This window comes from Hylaeus volcanicus, chromosome 5 (genome assembly GCF_026283585.1).
Source record: "Hylaeus volcanicus isolate JK05 chromosome 5, UHH_iyHylVolc1.0_haploid, whole genome shotgun sequence".
Classification (NCBI taxonomy): Eukaryota; Metazoa; Arthropoda; class Insecta; order Hymenoptera; family Colletidae; genus Hylaeus; species Hylaeus volcanicus.
This window is the reverse complement of record NC_071980.1, coordinates 2,627,737-2,640,726: the sequence shown is the minus strand read 5'-3', so window position 1 is coordinate 2,640,726 and position 12,990 is coordinate 2,627,737. Positions and strand designations below refer to the sequence as shown.

The following is a 12,990-nucleotide window of genomic DNA, read 5'->3' as shown; positions in this document are numbered from 1 at the left end:
TGGCCGTCACCAAATATGTACCGAATTACCGCCATTACGTTAACGTTAAACGATACCCATCTTTGTCCATCTTTCTATGGTCTTATACGAAACTGTCCAATAAATAATATTGCATTTGTGCTTGCCTTTTTCATTTTGAATCATTACAAAAGTTGAACCATACCATTAAAGATCGTATATTTGATGTATGAGTGTAGGACATATGTAAGAACGCGAAAAAATCAGTGACAGGTGGTTTGACGTTTATTCGCCGCCATCGTTATTAGCGACAGTGACCTGCCATATTGCGCGTGATATAAAGACTGTAATACATTTACGTTATTACAGTTGTTACTTGTACATTCAGTGTGGAAGCCTATTGTTTATGTAGCAACAACAAATTGCAGAGGACCTCGTAATTCAGTTTGTGAGAAAACATTTCACGGTAGCAACTGCAAAACAGTGAGTAGAGTCTGCATTGTTGACATCAGAACTTTTTTTTTTATCGAACAGTTGTCATTAGGAAATTGAGTTCTGAATGTTCGTATTTATGAATCGAGGAACTGATGCTTTCGTACTTTTTTATATCCCGACACTTAGTAATACTAGTAATACTTACCGATGACAGTAAAGTAATTACCGTGTAAGCTATTGTTGCTTTGTCGTTAATGTTTTGTTGAGAAATACATCTTTAAATGGATACTTCTATGTCTTATACTACTTTATAACACGACATATGCTTTTGTAAAACGTGATGATTTAGTAGAGTAACTGTACTTCATGTAATGTTGTTTAATATATGTAAATTTCTAATGATTTTATCTGTTGAATTCCTACAATGTGTATCGAAGTCTTAAATAGTATACAACTATAATTTAATTTTGTTATCAGAAATCTATGTTGTGACTCCAGATAATATTTGGCGTATCTTGTTATACTAATATAATTATAATAATTATTTATTAATTATTTAGATAATTCTTATATTGTAACATTGTACCATGATGGCATTATAAGTTGATTCATAAGTGATAAAAATAATGTGTGCAATCAGTGTGTATCATGTGTCTACCAATTGAACAATTTATAATCATATGGGACATACTTTTAAAAATGTACATTAAGTATTTGATTATGTATATCATATTGATAAATTTATCACATTTTGAGGCATCTATGTATATATATCTTGTTTCGTACATATAGTTTACAATTCCATTATAAAGAAGACTGTATAACAAAATTCTGCATTTTGTGAATTATTTATTTACAGGTACAACATGTCGACCGGTCCTTATAATTACTCCTACATCTTTAAGTATATCATCATAGGAGATATGGGAGTAGGAAAATCATGTTTATTGCATCAGTTTACAGAAAAAAAATGTAAGTTGCAAATATTAGAAATAGAATTTTTATGAAGTAATACTTTTCATTTATTAATTTAAAGAAAACCTTTTCAAATTGATTATGAATGATATTCTATTATTGAATAAAGTACACATTTGTTCTACATTCTAGTTATGGCAGATTGCCCGCATACTATTGGTGTCGAGTTTGGGACAAGAATCATTGAAGTGGCAGGGCAGAAAATAAAATTACAAATATGGGACACTGCTGGGCAAGAACGTTTTCGAGCAGTTACTAGGTATATTCATATGTGTCCTATAACAATAGTGGTAACTTCACAGATTTCAATGACCTTGAAGTATGTTAAAAATGGTAAACCCTAAAGTACAAAATAAGTGATGAAAATAATAGAAAATTGCAATTTATTTTCATATCAGAACTTTTTATTTGTTGTTATTCTCTTGCTAGTGAAACTTTTTGGTTTTGTTTTCATGACAATAAATGGTTTTTGATTATCGTATCATGGAAGGGAAAACTGAGCAATAAATACTTGTTACTTTAAAACAGTGTGACATATCTCCTCTAACATACTATAAGGTGACTGAAATCAGGAAGGTTGACGCTATTGTAAATAATGACCGTTAATCGGAATATTTAAACGTAAAAGTAGAATATAAAATATATGTATGTACATGCTGTAGATCATATTACCGAGGTGCAGCAGGAGCATTAATGGTCTATGACATTACTCGTCGTTCAACTTATAATCATCTTAGCAGCTGGCTTACAGATACAAGGAATTTAACAAATCCAAGCACTGTATGCAAAATATGATATTTTACATAATGGTATTTATGTCAGTAAAGTGTAACTACATTGATGCACAAATGTTGAATGATGTATTTTTTATTTTCTGTAAATAGTAAATTTGTAGGTAGCAAAAGACTTTACATGTTATACTTGCAGGTTATATTTTTAATTGGTAACAAAAGTGACTTGGAAGGTCAGCGGGATGTTACCTATGAAGAGGCCAAACAATTTGCCGACGAAAATGGTCTTATGTTTGTTGAGGCCAGTGCAAAAACGTAAGTTATTACTTAAGTTCATGAATAATTGAATTTATTATTAGTAGTATTATTATTACTAATTTGCACATTAAATTTACTATTTTTTTAAATCAGCGGTCACAACGTTGAAGAAGCATTTCTGGAAACAGCAAAAAAAATATTCCAAAGTATACAAGATGGACGGTGAGTAGAAGAAATTTTTAGTAAAGTTGTTTGTTAGCATTATTTCGTATTGTTTCATGAACATTGTTGATACGACGAATTCTTTGTTCACAGTTTGGATTTGAATGCAGCAGAATCTGGTGTTCAGCATAATCCCAGTCAACCAGGACGTACCAATCTTCAAGGAGTATCTAATGAACAACAGGGAGGAAAGGATTCCTGCTCCTGTTAGGTCTTTATTTGTTTGTATATAGATATATGAATTCATCGGTACTATTAATGCATATATGATTTATACTAAGTATAGCAAGCAAATAGTCTCCTGTCTTTATCCCTTAACCTTTGATAAGTCAAATCTACTTAATGAACGATACCAATTTATTTCAAGTTAGAATTAATTTGCCAAATATGTTATAGAAACATATGACTCAGTATAAACATATACATGTAAATTGTATTGATAATAATGATTCTGTATTGGCATTGAGATTGACATTTTGATGTTACAGCTTTTGTATGATTATTGTAATTAACATACATTTTCCATAGATCGTATATTTTGTTGCATAAAAAAATCGAATATTAGACAATATGTTGCACTTACAGACCTTATGGTACACACGTACATACAAGGTGCATTGTACGAGATATTTACTTAATCACATGAAAATATGATAAATATGAATGTGACACAGTCAAATAAGATAAATATTTACCATTGTAAATTAAATTCGTGTAACAAGATTGGGCACGTCTGATCGTGTTTGTTATCTAGTTTACTGTTTGAAAGATGTACTATAAGCTTAGGTACAAAAAATTGTTGGTAACACATTTAAACTTAATAGCATACAAAAATTTGCCATAATATGGCATAATGAAACAAGATTAATATTAATTCAATTATTTCACAATTGCAACTACAATTTCATATTGTATGGGGTGTACAAGTACCGCGAATTCTAAAGCTGTATTTTTCGTTTTCTGCTTGAAAAATATTTTAATTTTTAATATGGTTGCTATCTCTTTAAAATATTTCCATGTTGATAAGAACAATACTTAGTATATTGTTATTGTTGCTATTATTGTGAAAATTTCTTAGAAGAATCAGAAGTTAATCTTCTGAGTAGGGCATATTCTCGTACATGATATTATATCATGTTGATCCACATGATTTTTACACTGCTAAAACTGAAGTATTACATCAATTTATATAGTTAATATTATATATATTTTAAACTTCATTTATGTTCAATCTTACAACAGTGCTTACGAAGAATTTAGTTACGAAATTTATATAACTGTTCTCCAATTAGTCGTAATCCGAATTTTTTTCTTATATACGACGCTTACACATTGTCGGTAATACAAAATTAAAAAACTGAATTTACTGAAACTTATTTATTATTAGTTATATTTTATTTTATTAATACAACAAAATTAATCGATATAGATGAGAAATTAAATCGATAAAAGAGTGATTACAATTGTATCCTATTTAATGTATGTAAAAACATTTTGCATTTGTATTGGCAGAGAAATGCAAAAGATCACTTCAAATAAATTTGACTGAAGCTTTTCGAGACTTTTCAAAACTAATTGTTCTCCTCTTACACATATATTACCAAATCGAAATTAAAAAGCAAACCAATATGTAAGACAAAAATATCGTACATTTTTCATTTAACATGCATTATTATTATTTAAATACATTTGAAGATTTAATTATTCATCATCATATTTTTCATATTTTGTATATATAAGGAATTCATGAAAATAAACATTTCTATTATGGCAGTAATAGAATTATTAACACCATATCCTTATTAATAAAGATGAAAGTCAAATTCTAACTAAAACATTTTAATATTTTTATCACAACATATAAATGTTTCGTCTTGAAACGACGATTCTTTTATTGCCTCACTTTTGTAGTGAAATAGACGTACTAAAGTGATTACAAGTGATTCATGCAGAAAAGTATTTATTGGTAGTCACGTTGCACGTCATTATCTTTTTAATTTAGCGTATCATATAATTATATGTTACGCTATGGTAAGCTATCACTGCGAAAATATACGCGATATCATTCAGTTTTATTATGTTAATAATATTTCCTGTATAATTTCATTACGATCTTTTGTTAAAGGTGACTAGGTATACAGATTTATATAAATATTGGAAACTTAAGAATTCAATAACAAAGCTTCCCATAACAATTTTTCGAGTCTTAATTGGTCTTAACATAATGTCAGTGGATACTTCAATTTTACCGCGAGAATTTTGTCATATAAATGCGATTTAGAAATACTGCGCGTAAATTCTTTCAAGTCCTTAAATTAGACGTATGATGTGTATAAGAAAAGAAACAGTTTACATTCCATAATAAGTCAGTGTGTCTTAATAAGATAACGAATTAATTTCACTTTGAATCTATTTATTTTTGCTCGATAATGACTTTTCAATGCATTTGTTATATGTTTATTATTATTACGACACTTCATTTGACAAAAGGGTGAGTTGTACTTTTTATATTTACTCTAACAATATTATTGTTGATAGTTCTTATCTTTTTTCAAATGATAACAAGTTTAATTTCTTCACTGAAACATGAAATTAAAATATTTACCTTATATAAATCGATTTGTACTTCGTTAAATTATAGGTATTAAAAATACTTTTACATTTCTTGTGTGGTCTTAAATTATTTTATTTAACTTAAAGTGTATACGTCGCTTTATGTTATAGATTCTCTTATCTCATTGTCAAATAACGTAATGTTGCAAAAAAATATATTGTATGTAACATGTAGAAAATAACAGTGCTGTCGTTCGTTCCTATTATAAATGTTTTTCTGAAAACCGCGAATAATATTATCAATTATAAAAAATGTTAACAATACAATTTCTTATTGCCTTTATTTTTCGCGTTTATTATAACCTATTTTCTCGTGTTGATAACGCTTTACAAAAGATGCATAACTCGTAAGTTCTGTTTTATTGTTTGACACAACTGATTCGTCCTAAAAGAATAATATAAATCTAAAAAATAATTATTTTTTTGTTATATAATGAATTAGGAACAGAGAGATACTCTTTGACTTTACAACTACAGACAATGTGGACCATTGGCAAGAGATATCTGATACTGTTAGAACAGTAGGAATGTCAAAGGGTATTTTAGTATTGCAAACAACTCAAATTTTCCAACGTGCCGTATTTTTTACCCTATTGAATCCTCAACCAAATGGTGCTGGCTTTGCAGGAGTGCGAACAATGACAAATTTAAACTTATCAAACTTTAAGTATATTGAAATCACTTGTAGAGGACAAGGTAGCAATAGTCATTACAAAGTTGTTCTTAGGCACAGAGGTCTTCACTCAAACAAAGATATAACATATGAACAATTTTTCATGGTAAATTTTAGTTTTATTGTATACATTAGTTTTATTGTATTTTTAACAATAGTTCACTAGAAAAATTATATTATAGGCACCAATGTCAAATAGTACATTTTCAACTGTTACAATGCCTTTGAGCATGTTTAAACCATATTATCGTGGACAAGAAATACCTGATGCAGAACCATTGGATACTTCAAACATTACAATGTTTGGTTTACAAGTTTATGGTGGAGTCTATTTACCAATTAAACAAAAAAGTGTTTCCGCGTTAGAAATAGAAAATATTTTTGCATCGTAACTTTTATATGAATGTACATATAAATAATTAAGGACAATTGTTGTACAGTATTTTGATAGTATGTATATTTTGCTAGATAATAATATTTAATTCAATACAATGAATACCAAAATCTTGATCAAAGGGAAGTAAAAAGTGGGTTAATGTAGTGAATCAGTAGAATTATTTAATTGCTATAAAAGTGTACAATTTCTATAAAATTAAGTAGTAGTAAATGCTTCTTTGTTAAATATTATAGCGGCATTTGTGATTAAATTTGGGATTCCAAATGTAAGTCAACAATTTTTTAAATGTGTAAGAAGTGCACTTACATGTTTGTTCAAGACAATGATCGAATAAAAATAAATTTATGTTGACAATTTAATTAAATAGTTTTAAATTACCAATCATTCAGATAACATTCTTCAAGCGAATTGTATAGTTTAAGATCATGATTCATCCTGGAAGCAAAATATATATAAATATATACTTAGTATCTATTAAGGTGAACAACTACAAAAATGATTTACTTACGACTTAAATGCATCAACTACTTCTGGTACCTCAGATGGATGACAAACAATAGTTGTTTTACATTTTTTTGGGTCAAATAACGGTGTCAAATATTTAGATGCTACGCGAGCCATATCTTCAATTGTCACCGCAGATATACGTTCTACCATTTGTTGCGTGTAATTATGAGGAACATTTTTAAAATAACATAACAGTGACTGAAGTACCAAGTCACCCACAGTTTGTTCTCTCTCAATCATTTCAAATATTAACGATGATTTCGCTGATTCAAAAAGTAATTTCTCCCATTTGTTTTTGGAGATATGTAAATTCTATAATGGTATAAACATAGAGGATATAAATATTATAGATTTCATTATTTAAGTAAAAAAATGTATACTTACTACAATTGATTTTGCTTCTTTATATGCAGCAACAATATTTGTTGATCTATAAAATGATAAATACATCAAACCTTCGTTTGCATTTGAGTAGATATTATACCCATAAGAAAGACCTTGACCTCTAATTAATCTCCACATGGGACCCTTTAAAAGATATAGTCATTAAATAATGCAAATACATGTAGAACTTATTTGTCACCTACCTCCAATTGAGTTAAGTATTGTAAACAAACAAGCAAAGACGCCAAGTCTGGATGTTTGTAATCGTTTATACACTGGCAACTTTGCGATAAAAATGAGGATTCTATACAACCTAATCCTGTAACACAGCCTTTAATTGGGATTTCTTTTAAATGATTTATATATACCGAATCGGGAGTAACTTGAAGCCTATGTAATTAAATTACATGTTTAGCATATATCAATGTTATAATATATTTAAATTAAAAGAAATAGTAATTACTTAATCTTATCTGATTTGGCGAATTCAGAAAAGTGAGTGTTCCATGGACTGTATACATTTTGTATTTGAGTAGTTAACTTGTCCACGTTTGTTGCTATGTACAATGTCATATTTTTTGGCATTGTTAAAACTTTTCTGACAGATTCAATTTCTGATAATACTTCCGCTTGACCGTTTTCGTCATTTAACCGGTCTAAGACATTGGTCAGAAACTTTTGCTGCCGCAACATACTGGTTGAAAAGTGATTACTATCTGAAAGTTCAACATTATGCTATAATAGTTTTCTACAGAAATATTATATAATTTCCTGAAATAAATGTAATTGTTTACCTTTATTATATATTAATCCTTTCATTAAATCATTTACGATTTTATACCCTTTTCTCTTAAATTGAGCAACATCATTAATCGTTTTTGCTGCTACTATCTTCAATCTATCAGGAGTTAGCTCAGTTTCATATAAAAGTTCTTTAATCCATTGTACACCTTTTTCATATTTTTCTATTTCAAGCTAATTAACAAAAACAATCATTTTGAAAATACTGAACAATCACAATAGAACATTTTTGTATAAATGTGTATTACATGAAGTATCAAAATTGCACTGTTACTAAATGATCCACATGAAAATTTCGTAGGATTATCAATTCCAAGTCTAGTATCAGTTTCGACGGTATCTCCTTCTAATTCGGCCACTACTTCTTCATATGGAATAAGCCGTCCGCTTCGCTTAACTGGACACTCCATAATAACTTCCAACAATAAAGGAATGTAAGGTCTATATTTTCTTTCAATAGTTGATGTATTCATAATCGTGAACATCTGAAAAGAATTAAATAGGTAAGTAAACGCATGATCGAGTAGGTTTTCAATTGCGATTAAACAATAAACTTATACATACATAAACAAAATTTGTGTTAACATGATCTAGGTATGTATAAAATGGCAACTCTGGCAAGGAGAATCTAGCATGTTGTTCAGCAGTTTCTGTTGTATAACTTTTTATATGGTGAAAACTTATATGATCAGTAGTTGGTATAGGTACTGAACTCAACACTTCATCAGGTACAGGTACCTGAAATTAATTTAAATATTAAAAAGAATATATAAATACCTATATAACTGGACTTTCAAAGGGTACACACATTATTTTTAGCAATTGCTTCCTTCAACTCCTTCTCTTTTTGTTGAAGACCATCTTTACCTAAATCTTTTATTTGTTTAGCTATACGATCTAATTCTTTTTTTGCCAATTCCTGTCGTTTTTTTAAACTGGGAATTCCTTTAACTATTACTAGCGGAGAATCGAGGAAGTATTTTTTCAACAGATTTAGCCAATAAGATTCTGATTCGGTTTCCATTCGTTTGAGATCCCTTATTTGGTTTGACCTTTGATCCAACTAGATTTTTAAAAGCAAATAGGTGATATTTACTACAAACCCCTTTAAATGAAAAGTATTAAATATTTTACTAAATTGATTGACGAAATTGACTTACATCTTCTTTGGTATTACCATAAAGTACATATCTAAAAAGCATTTGCGCTACTGCATCGTGAGGTTTATTTTCCAGTGTACTCAATGTTTCAAGAATACGTCTATGAACGACTGTATTCATTCGTTTCATATCAATGCCTTTTTTGAGTACATCGTTTAATGCCTTTAATAGTTCATCTTTTATAGATGAGATTTTTGACTTCGGTACACTTTCAAATTCAAGGTACAGAAGAGACACGGAGTATTTATAATAAGAGTAAGCGATATTACTGGCATATGGATCATCTATTTCAACAAATACTTTTTGCAATGGGCTAACCGATGTATCTGTGAGATATTTCATAAGCAACGTGCAACCAAGAAAATCATATAGTTCGTGAACGATAGATGGTCCTCGCCAAGCAACATTCACGACTCCATTATCTTCATCGTCACAAGGATAATATATATCCATGTCTACACTTTCAGTGAGAGGTGGTACAGGACTTTGCCAAGGTTTTTTAAATAAACCTCGACTTCCCTGAAACATACATTGCTTCATTTTAATCTTATTTTAGAATAATCTGAATCTTATTATATTTTCTACATACTTTTGACATTATTTTCTGTTCTATAGGATGCAATGCTTTAAATACATCAACATGTTTTATTTGACCCGCAATTACTAATGTCAAATTTTCTGGTCTATAAAATTCCTTATGATAATGTTTTACTTTTTCATTATTAGTACTTTCTCTTAGATTTTGTAATGCTCCTAGAGAAATGCAATGGTTTTTTTAACATAAAATTAGTGTTTTATGTAATATATTCATATGAACAAAAATTGTTATGTTGAGATAATTTTAGTTGTTACCTCCAGTATTGGATTTATAACCACATCGTCCAGGGAAAATTGCTCTACACAGTTCTATGTATACCAAATATTCTCCAATATTTTCTTTGCCTTGCATTTCACAATAAACCACACCTGCATCTTTTCCTTTGCCAGTAATATGATGTACTTCTGTAAGATAAGCTGCATCCTACAAACATGGTATATAATATGAGAAATAAAAATGTATAACTTTCATATTATAATTTATATATTATTAAATTACCATACCGTAAGTGTTGGATAGAGAATGTGTTCAAGATATACAGGCATCAAGGATAAAAATCCTTCGCTACCGGCAGTTGTCATAGTATAGTATGTACTATCAGTAAGTGTTGCAGCATTAGTGCCAGATGCTAAGCATCTATTAGCCCATAAGTCTAAGACACCTTTGTATGGATATTCTTCGCTTCCCAAAAAAATAAGATGTTCCAATGTGTGAGGTAGTCCATCATCATCGAATGCTTCGGTAGCTAAGTAATAAATATGTCATGTGCAATTACATTATCACATATATTACCATTCCAAAGTTATGATATATTGAAATACAATCTCATACTTCAAGAGATTGACAGATATAAAGACAAGGAAAATTACCGAAACCGAAATAGCCACTGACAACAGGTCCATCAACTTCTGCTATACAAACGGTAATTCCGGTATTTGTAGATTTATAAATATGTATTGGTATTATATCTTCAGCTTTTACCGAGTGTACAAGTTCAAATCCTCCCATATTTCCCCTTGGTGAATTGTCAACAGGCGCCATGTTAAATTAAATTTCTTCCAACATTCAAAGAACTTTAAACGAACACCAATACCTAGGTTCAAAAGTTTGAAGATACGTAGCTTATTACGAAAAACAATCAACAAATTATTGAAAATGTTAAGAGGGCGTCGAAGACAGTGAATATTTGAGATACTTATTTTTAGAACATTTTTATTATACTTCGTTCAACAAGGAAAATTTATGATTACGATTACAACAAAATTTCATTGGTCGGCTGTGTTTCTGCCTAACAATGTATGTATGTATGTTCGTGAGAAAAGTATAGCGTAGATTAGGTGCATTTTCAAGGTAAACGTATGAATAACATTGAAGAGTAGGAAGTGTCATGTGTATAACTATACACGTACATCGGTAACATCGTGATTAATCTAAACCAACCTAAACGTAAAGTAAACAAAACATTCTTTGACAATTATGGCAAGGTATTCTAGTGAATCAGATTCCGATCACAATAGCAGGTATCGAAGAAGACGTAGTAGGAGATCTAGGTAAGCATCATCTTAAAAGCTTAATAATATGGGTAATATATGATATGGAAATATGTTATACGACATAACTGTCATATATTTCATATTCGTATCTTTTGACTATACGTAATGAAATTATGATTTTATTTTAGATCATCTAGTTCAGATTCCAGTGATTCATCTTCTCACAGAAGAAGATCATCTAAACATTCGAAAACAAAACGTAGATATCGTTCGCATTCTAGAAGCCGAGGTAGGGACAGAGATCACAGTCAAAAAAGTTACAGAGGTTCTAGAAACAGTAGCTCGAAAGGTAGAGAAAGACATAGATATCATTCTAAGTCGCGTTCTTCCGATCGCTCAAAAAGGAAGGCTAGGTCTGCTTCAAGAGAAAAGTCAGGTAGTCGTTCGAGTAGTTCACAGTCAAATGTGAAAACTAACGTACCTGAGAAGCCTAAGAATGTAGTAATAAAAGGTATAATTATCATAGTTTCAAACATGGTCTGTATTACTAATATGTTAAAAAGGTATAGGGTTAACATGCGATTATTTTTTCCAGACGATTTTCCAATAGAGCCACGTTTTAAAGAGGGAGTTTTAGATGAAATAAATTCTGAAGGTTTTGCACCTAAGCAATTTGTATCATCTAATGCAAAGGAAAAGAAATTTAAAAATATTGTTATAGATATTACTGCAGACACTATACAAGTTCCAACAGTGGCTGATGTTCCTTCTGGGTCTGAGAGTGTTTTTCATTCATCGGTATTGTATCATTTTACATTAGCTATAAGCACACATTTGTATGATTTTTTATTCATATGTTTTTTTTGTTTTAGATAATGCTTGATCAAGAAGCAAGGTTTGACAAATGGGTGAAAAAGTTGTATACCCTCAGGCAGAAAGCTATAGTAGATTTAATACATTCAAATGTCATTTAATAGCTGAATAATTTTATCGTATTTTATCAAAGATACATAATAAATAATTGTTATTTAAACTTGCATAATAATGTATATAATTTAAATATTAAATGCTGTTTCTTACTTCAGCTGTATGAAAAGTTAGGTTAAGAAATAAAGGAAACATGAGAAATACGTTACTTTGATACTTGACGTTCTCGATAGAAGAACTTCTCCTGTTGTGAGTTTCCGGTATTTTTGCTCAAATGAATAGCCATCTGGCGATGAATATGTCGAACTATTTCTCGAAGTTTGGTCAGCGTCTCTGTCGGGAAAACGCCCAAGTTTGTCCTCAATAGTTCCTTTTTCCACTGCTAGATGACGTAATTTTACGTAGAATTTACCACATCACGGTACTGTATTGACACGTCGGTAAATAGCAATATAAATGGCGCCATCTAGCAGTGAAAAAGGGAACTAAACGAGAACAAACTTGGGTGTTTTCCCGATAGAGCCGCTGATCATACTCCTAAAATAGTTCGGATGTTCACCGCTAGACGTGGACACCAATTTTACGCGGGAAATTTGAATTTCTTTTTATTTAATTAAATTAAAGTTCACTGTTCTGTCAGTATAGCAATCACTTGTTCTCTTTTATGATTATGTTTCATAATATATTTATTGTATTATCTTATAAATCGTCACTTTTTACCGCGATTTAAATATAAAAAAAAAATTCAATTAATAAGCATAAAAGAAGATACAAGTATAAGGTTTAAGTCATAGCGTTACAATGTTATTTATGCCACGCACATCCATACAATAATTCGTAAAAGACATTCACGACAGC

The 12,990-nt window shown here is 29.9% G+C and overlaps 4 protein-coding genes across 7 annotated transcripts; 3 read left to right on the top strand and 1 right to left on the bottom strand.

Moving 5' to 3' along the window:
* The first annotated feature begins 140 nt into the window (after positions 1–140).
* Positions 141–4,133, top strand: LOC128877232 (ras-related protein Rab-14). 2 transcript variants are annotated; one of them, XM_054124373.1, is made up of 7 exons: positions 141–441; positions 1,253–1,365; positions 1,501–1,627; positions 2,031–2,148; positions 2,296–2,414; positions 2,511–2,579; positions 2,673–4,133. In XM_054124373.1, exons 2-7 carry the CDS (start codon positions 1,260–1,262, stop codon positions 2,788–2,790), a joined length of 657 nt encoding a protein of 218 aa, XP_053980348.1. In that variant the 5' UTR covers positions 141–441; positions 1,253–1,259; the 3' UTR covers positions 2,791–4,133. The 2 variants fall into 2 exon arrangements, with proteins under 2 accessions (XP_053980348.1, XP_053980347.1); XM_054124372.1 differs by lacking the exon at positions 141–441 and adding an exon at positions 604–622.
* Positions 4,134–4,496: 363 nt separating this feature from the next.
* On the top strand, positions 4,497–6,268 carry LOC128877234 (uncharacterized). Of its 2 annotated transcripts, none has more exons than XM_054124376.1 (3): positions 4,497–5,070; positions 5,635–5,971; positions 6,048–6,268. In XM_054124376.1, exons 1-3 carry the CDS (start codon positions 5,009–5,011, stop codon positions 6,255–6,257), a joined length of 609 nt encoding a protein of 202 aa, XP_053980351.1. In that variant the 5' UTR covers positions 4,497–5,008; the 3' UTR covers positions 6,258–6,268. The 2 variants fall into 2 exon arrangements, with proteins under 2 accessions (XP_053980351.1, XP_053980350.1); XM_054124375.1 differs by lacking the exon at positions 4,497–5,070 and adding an exon at positions 5,094–5,539.
* A 135-nt stretch (positions 6,269–6,403) lies between these two features.
* Positions 6,404–10,754, bottom strand: LOC128877228 (uncharacterized protein C05D11.1-like). Of its 2 annotated transcripts, none has more exons than XM_054124363.1 (14): positions 10,582–10,754; positions 10,216–10,457; positions 9,967–10,135; positions 9,704–9,867; positions 9,115–9,648; positions 8,763–9,017; positions 8,519–8,692; positions 8,203–8,439; positions 7,948–8,128; positions 7,617–7,869; positions 7,357–7,543; positions 7,154–7,297; positions 6,771–7,081; positions 6,404–6,697 (listed from the first exon to the last, which is right to left on the bottom strand). In XM_054124363.1, exons 1-14 carry the CDS (start codon positions 10,751–10,753, stop codon positions 6,637–6,639), a joined length of 3,084 nt encoding a protein of 1,027 aa, XP_053980338.1. In that variant the 5' UTR covers position 10,754; the 3' UTR covers positions 6,404–6,636. The 2 variants fall into 2 exon arrangements, with proteins under 2 accessions (XP_053980338.1, XP_053980339.1); XM_054124364.1 differs by having other exon boundaries at positions 9,115–9,633.
* A 280-nt stretch (positions 10,755–11,034) lies between these two features.
* On the top strand, positions 11,035–12,343 carry LOC128877233 (zinc finger Ran-binding domain-containing protein 2-like). The gene is made up of 4 exons (XM_054124374.1): positions 11,035–11,262; positions 11,394–11,716; positions 11,801–12,003; positions 12,078–12,343. The coding sequence occupies exons 1-4, from the start codon at positions 11,189–11,191 to the stop codon at positions 12,177–12,179; spliced, it is 702 nt and encodes a 233-aa protein (XP_053980349.1). The 5' UTR covers positions 11,035–11,188; the 3' UTR covers positions 12,180–12,343.
* The last annotated feature ends 647 nt before the right edge of the window (positions 12,344–12,990 follow it).

What these genes read in the sequence shown, in the direction of transcription:
- LOC128877233 (XM_054124374.1), top strand. Translation starts at nt 11,189, where the DNA reads ATGGCAAGGTATTCTAGTGAATCAGATTCCGATCACAATAGCAGGTAT. An exon ending in TAAGAATGTAGTAATAAAAG is followed by an intron (nt 11,717 to 11,800) that starts GTATAATTATCA and finishes TATTTTTTCCAG; the next exon opens with ACGATTTTCCAATAGAGCCA. An exon ending in AGAGTGTTTTTCATTCATCG is followed by an intron (nt 12,004 to 12,077) that starts GTATTGTATCAT and finishes TTTTTGTTTTAG; the next exon opens with ATAATGCTTGATCAAGAAGC.
- LOC128877228 (XM_054124363.1), bottom strand. Translation starts at nt 10,753, where the DNA reads ATGGCGCCTGTTGACAATTCACCAAGGGGAAATATGGGAGGATTTGAA. An exon ending in GTGCAATTTTGATACTTCAT is followed by an intron (nt 8,129 to 8,202) that starts GTAATACACATT and finishes TTTGTTAATTAG; the next exon opens with CTTGAAATAGAAAAATATGA. An exon ending in AGGATTAATATATAATAAAG is followed by an intron (nt 7,870 to 7,947) that starts GTAAACAATTAC and finishes TTGAACTTTCAG; the next exon opens with ATAGTAATCACTTTTCAACC.
- LOC128877234 (XM_054124375.1), top strand. Translation starts at nt 5,445, where the DNA reads ATGTTAACAATACAATTTCTTATTGCCTTTATTTTTCGCGTTTATTAT. An exon ending in TTACAAAAGATGCATAACTC is followed by an intron (nt 5,540 to 5,634) that starts GTAAGTTCTGTT and finishes ATAATGAATTAG; the next exon opens with GAACAGAGAGATACTCTTTG. An exon ending in CATATGAACAATTTTTCATG is followed by an intron (nt 5,972 to 6,047) that starts GTAAATTTTAGT and finishes ATTATATTATAG; the next exon opens with GCACCAATGTCAAATAGTAC.
- LOC128877232 (XM_054124373.1), top strand. Translation starts at nt 1,260, where the DNA reads ATGTCGACCGGTCCTTATAATTACTCCTACATCTTTAAGTATATCATC. An exon ending in ATTTAACAAATCCAAGCACT is followed by an intron (nt 2,149 to 2,295) that starts GTATGCAAAATA and finishes TTATACTTGCAG; the next exon opens with GTTATATTTTTAATTGGTAA. An exon ending in CAAAGTATACAAGATGGACG is followed by an intron (nt 2,580 to 2,672) that starts GTGAGTAGAAGA and finishes CTTTGTTCACAG; the next exon opens with TTTGGATTTGAATGCAGCAG.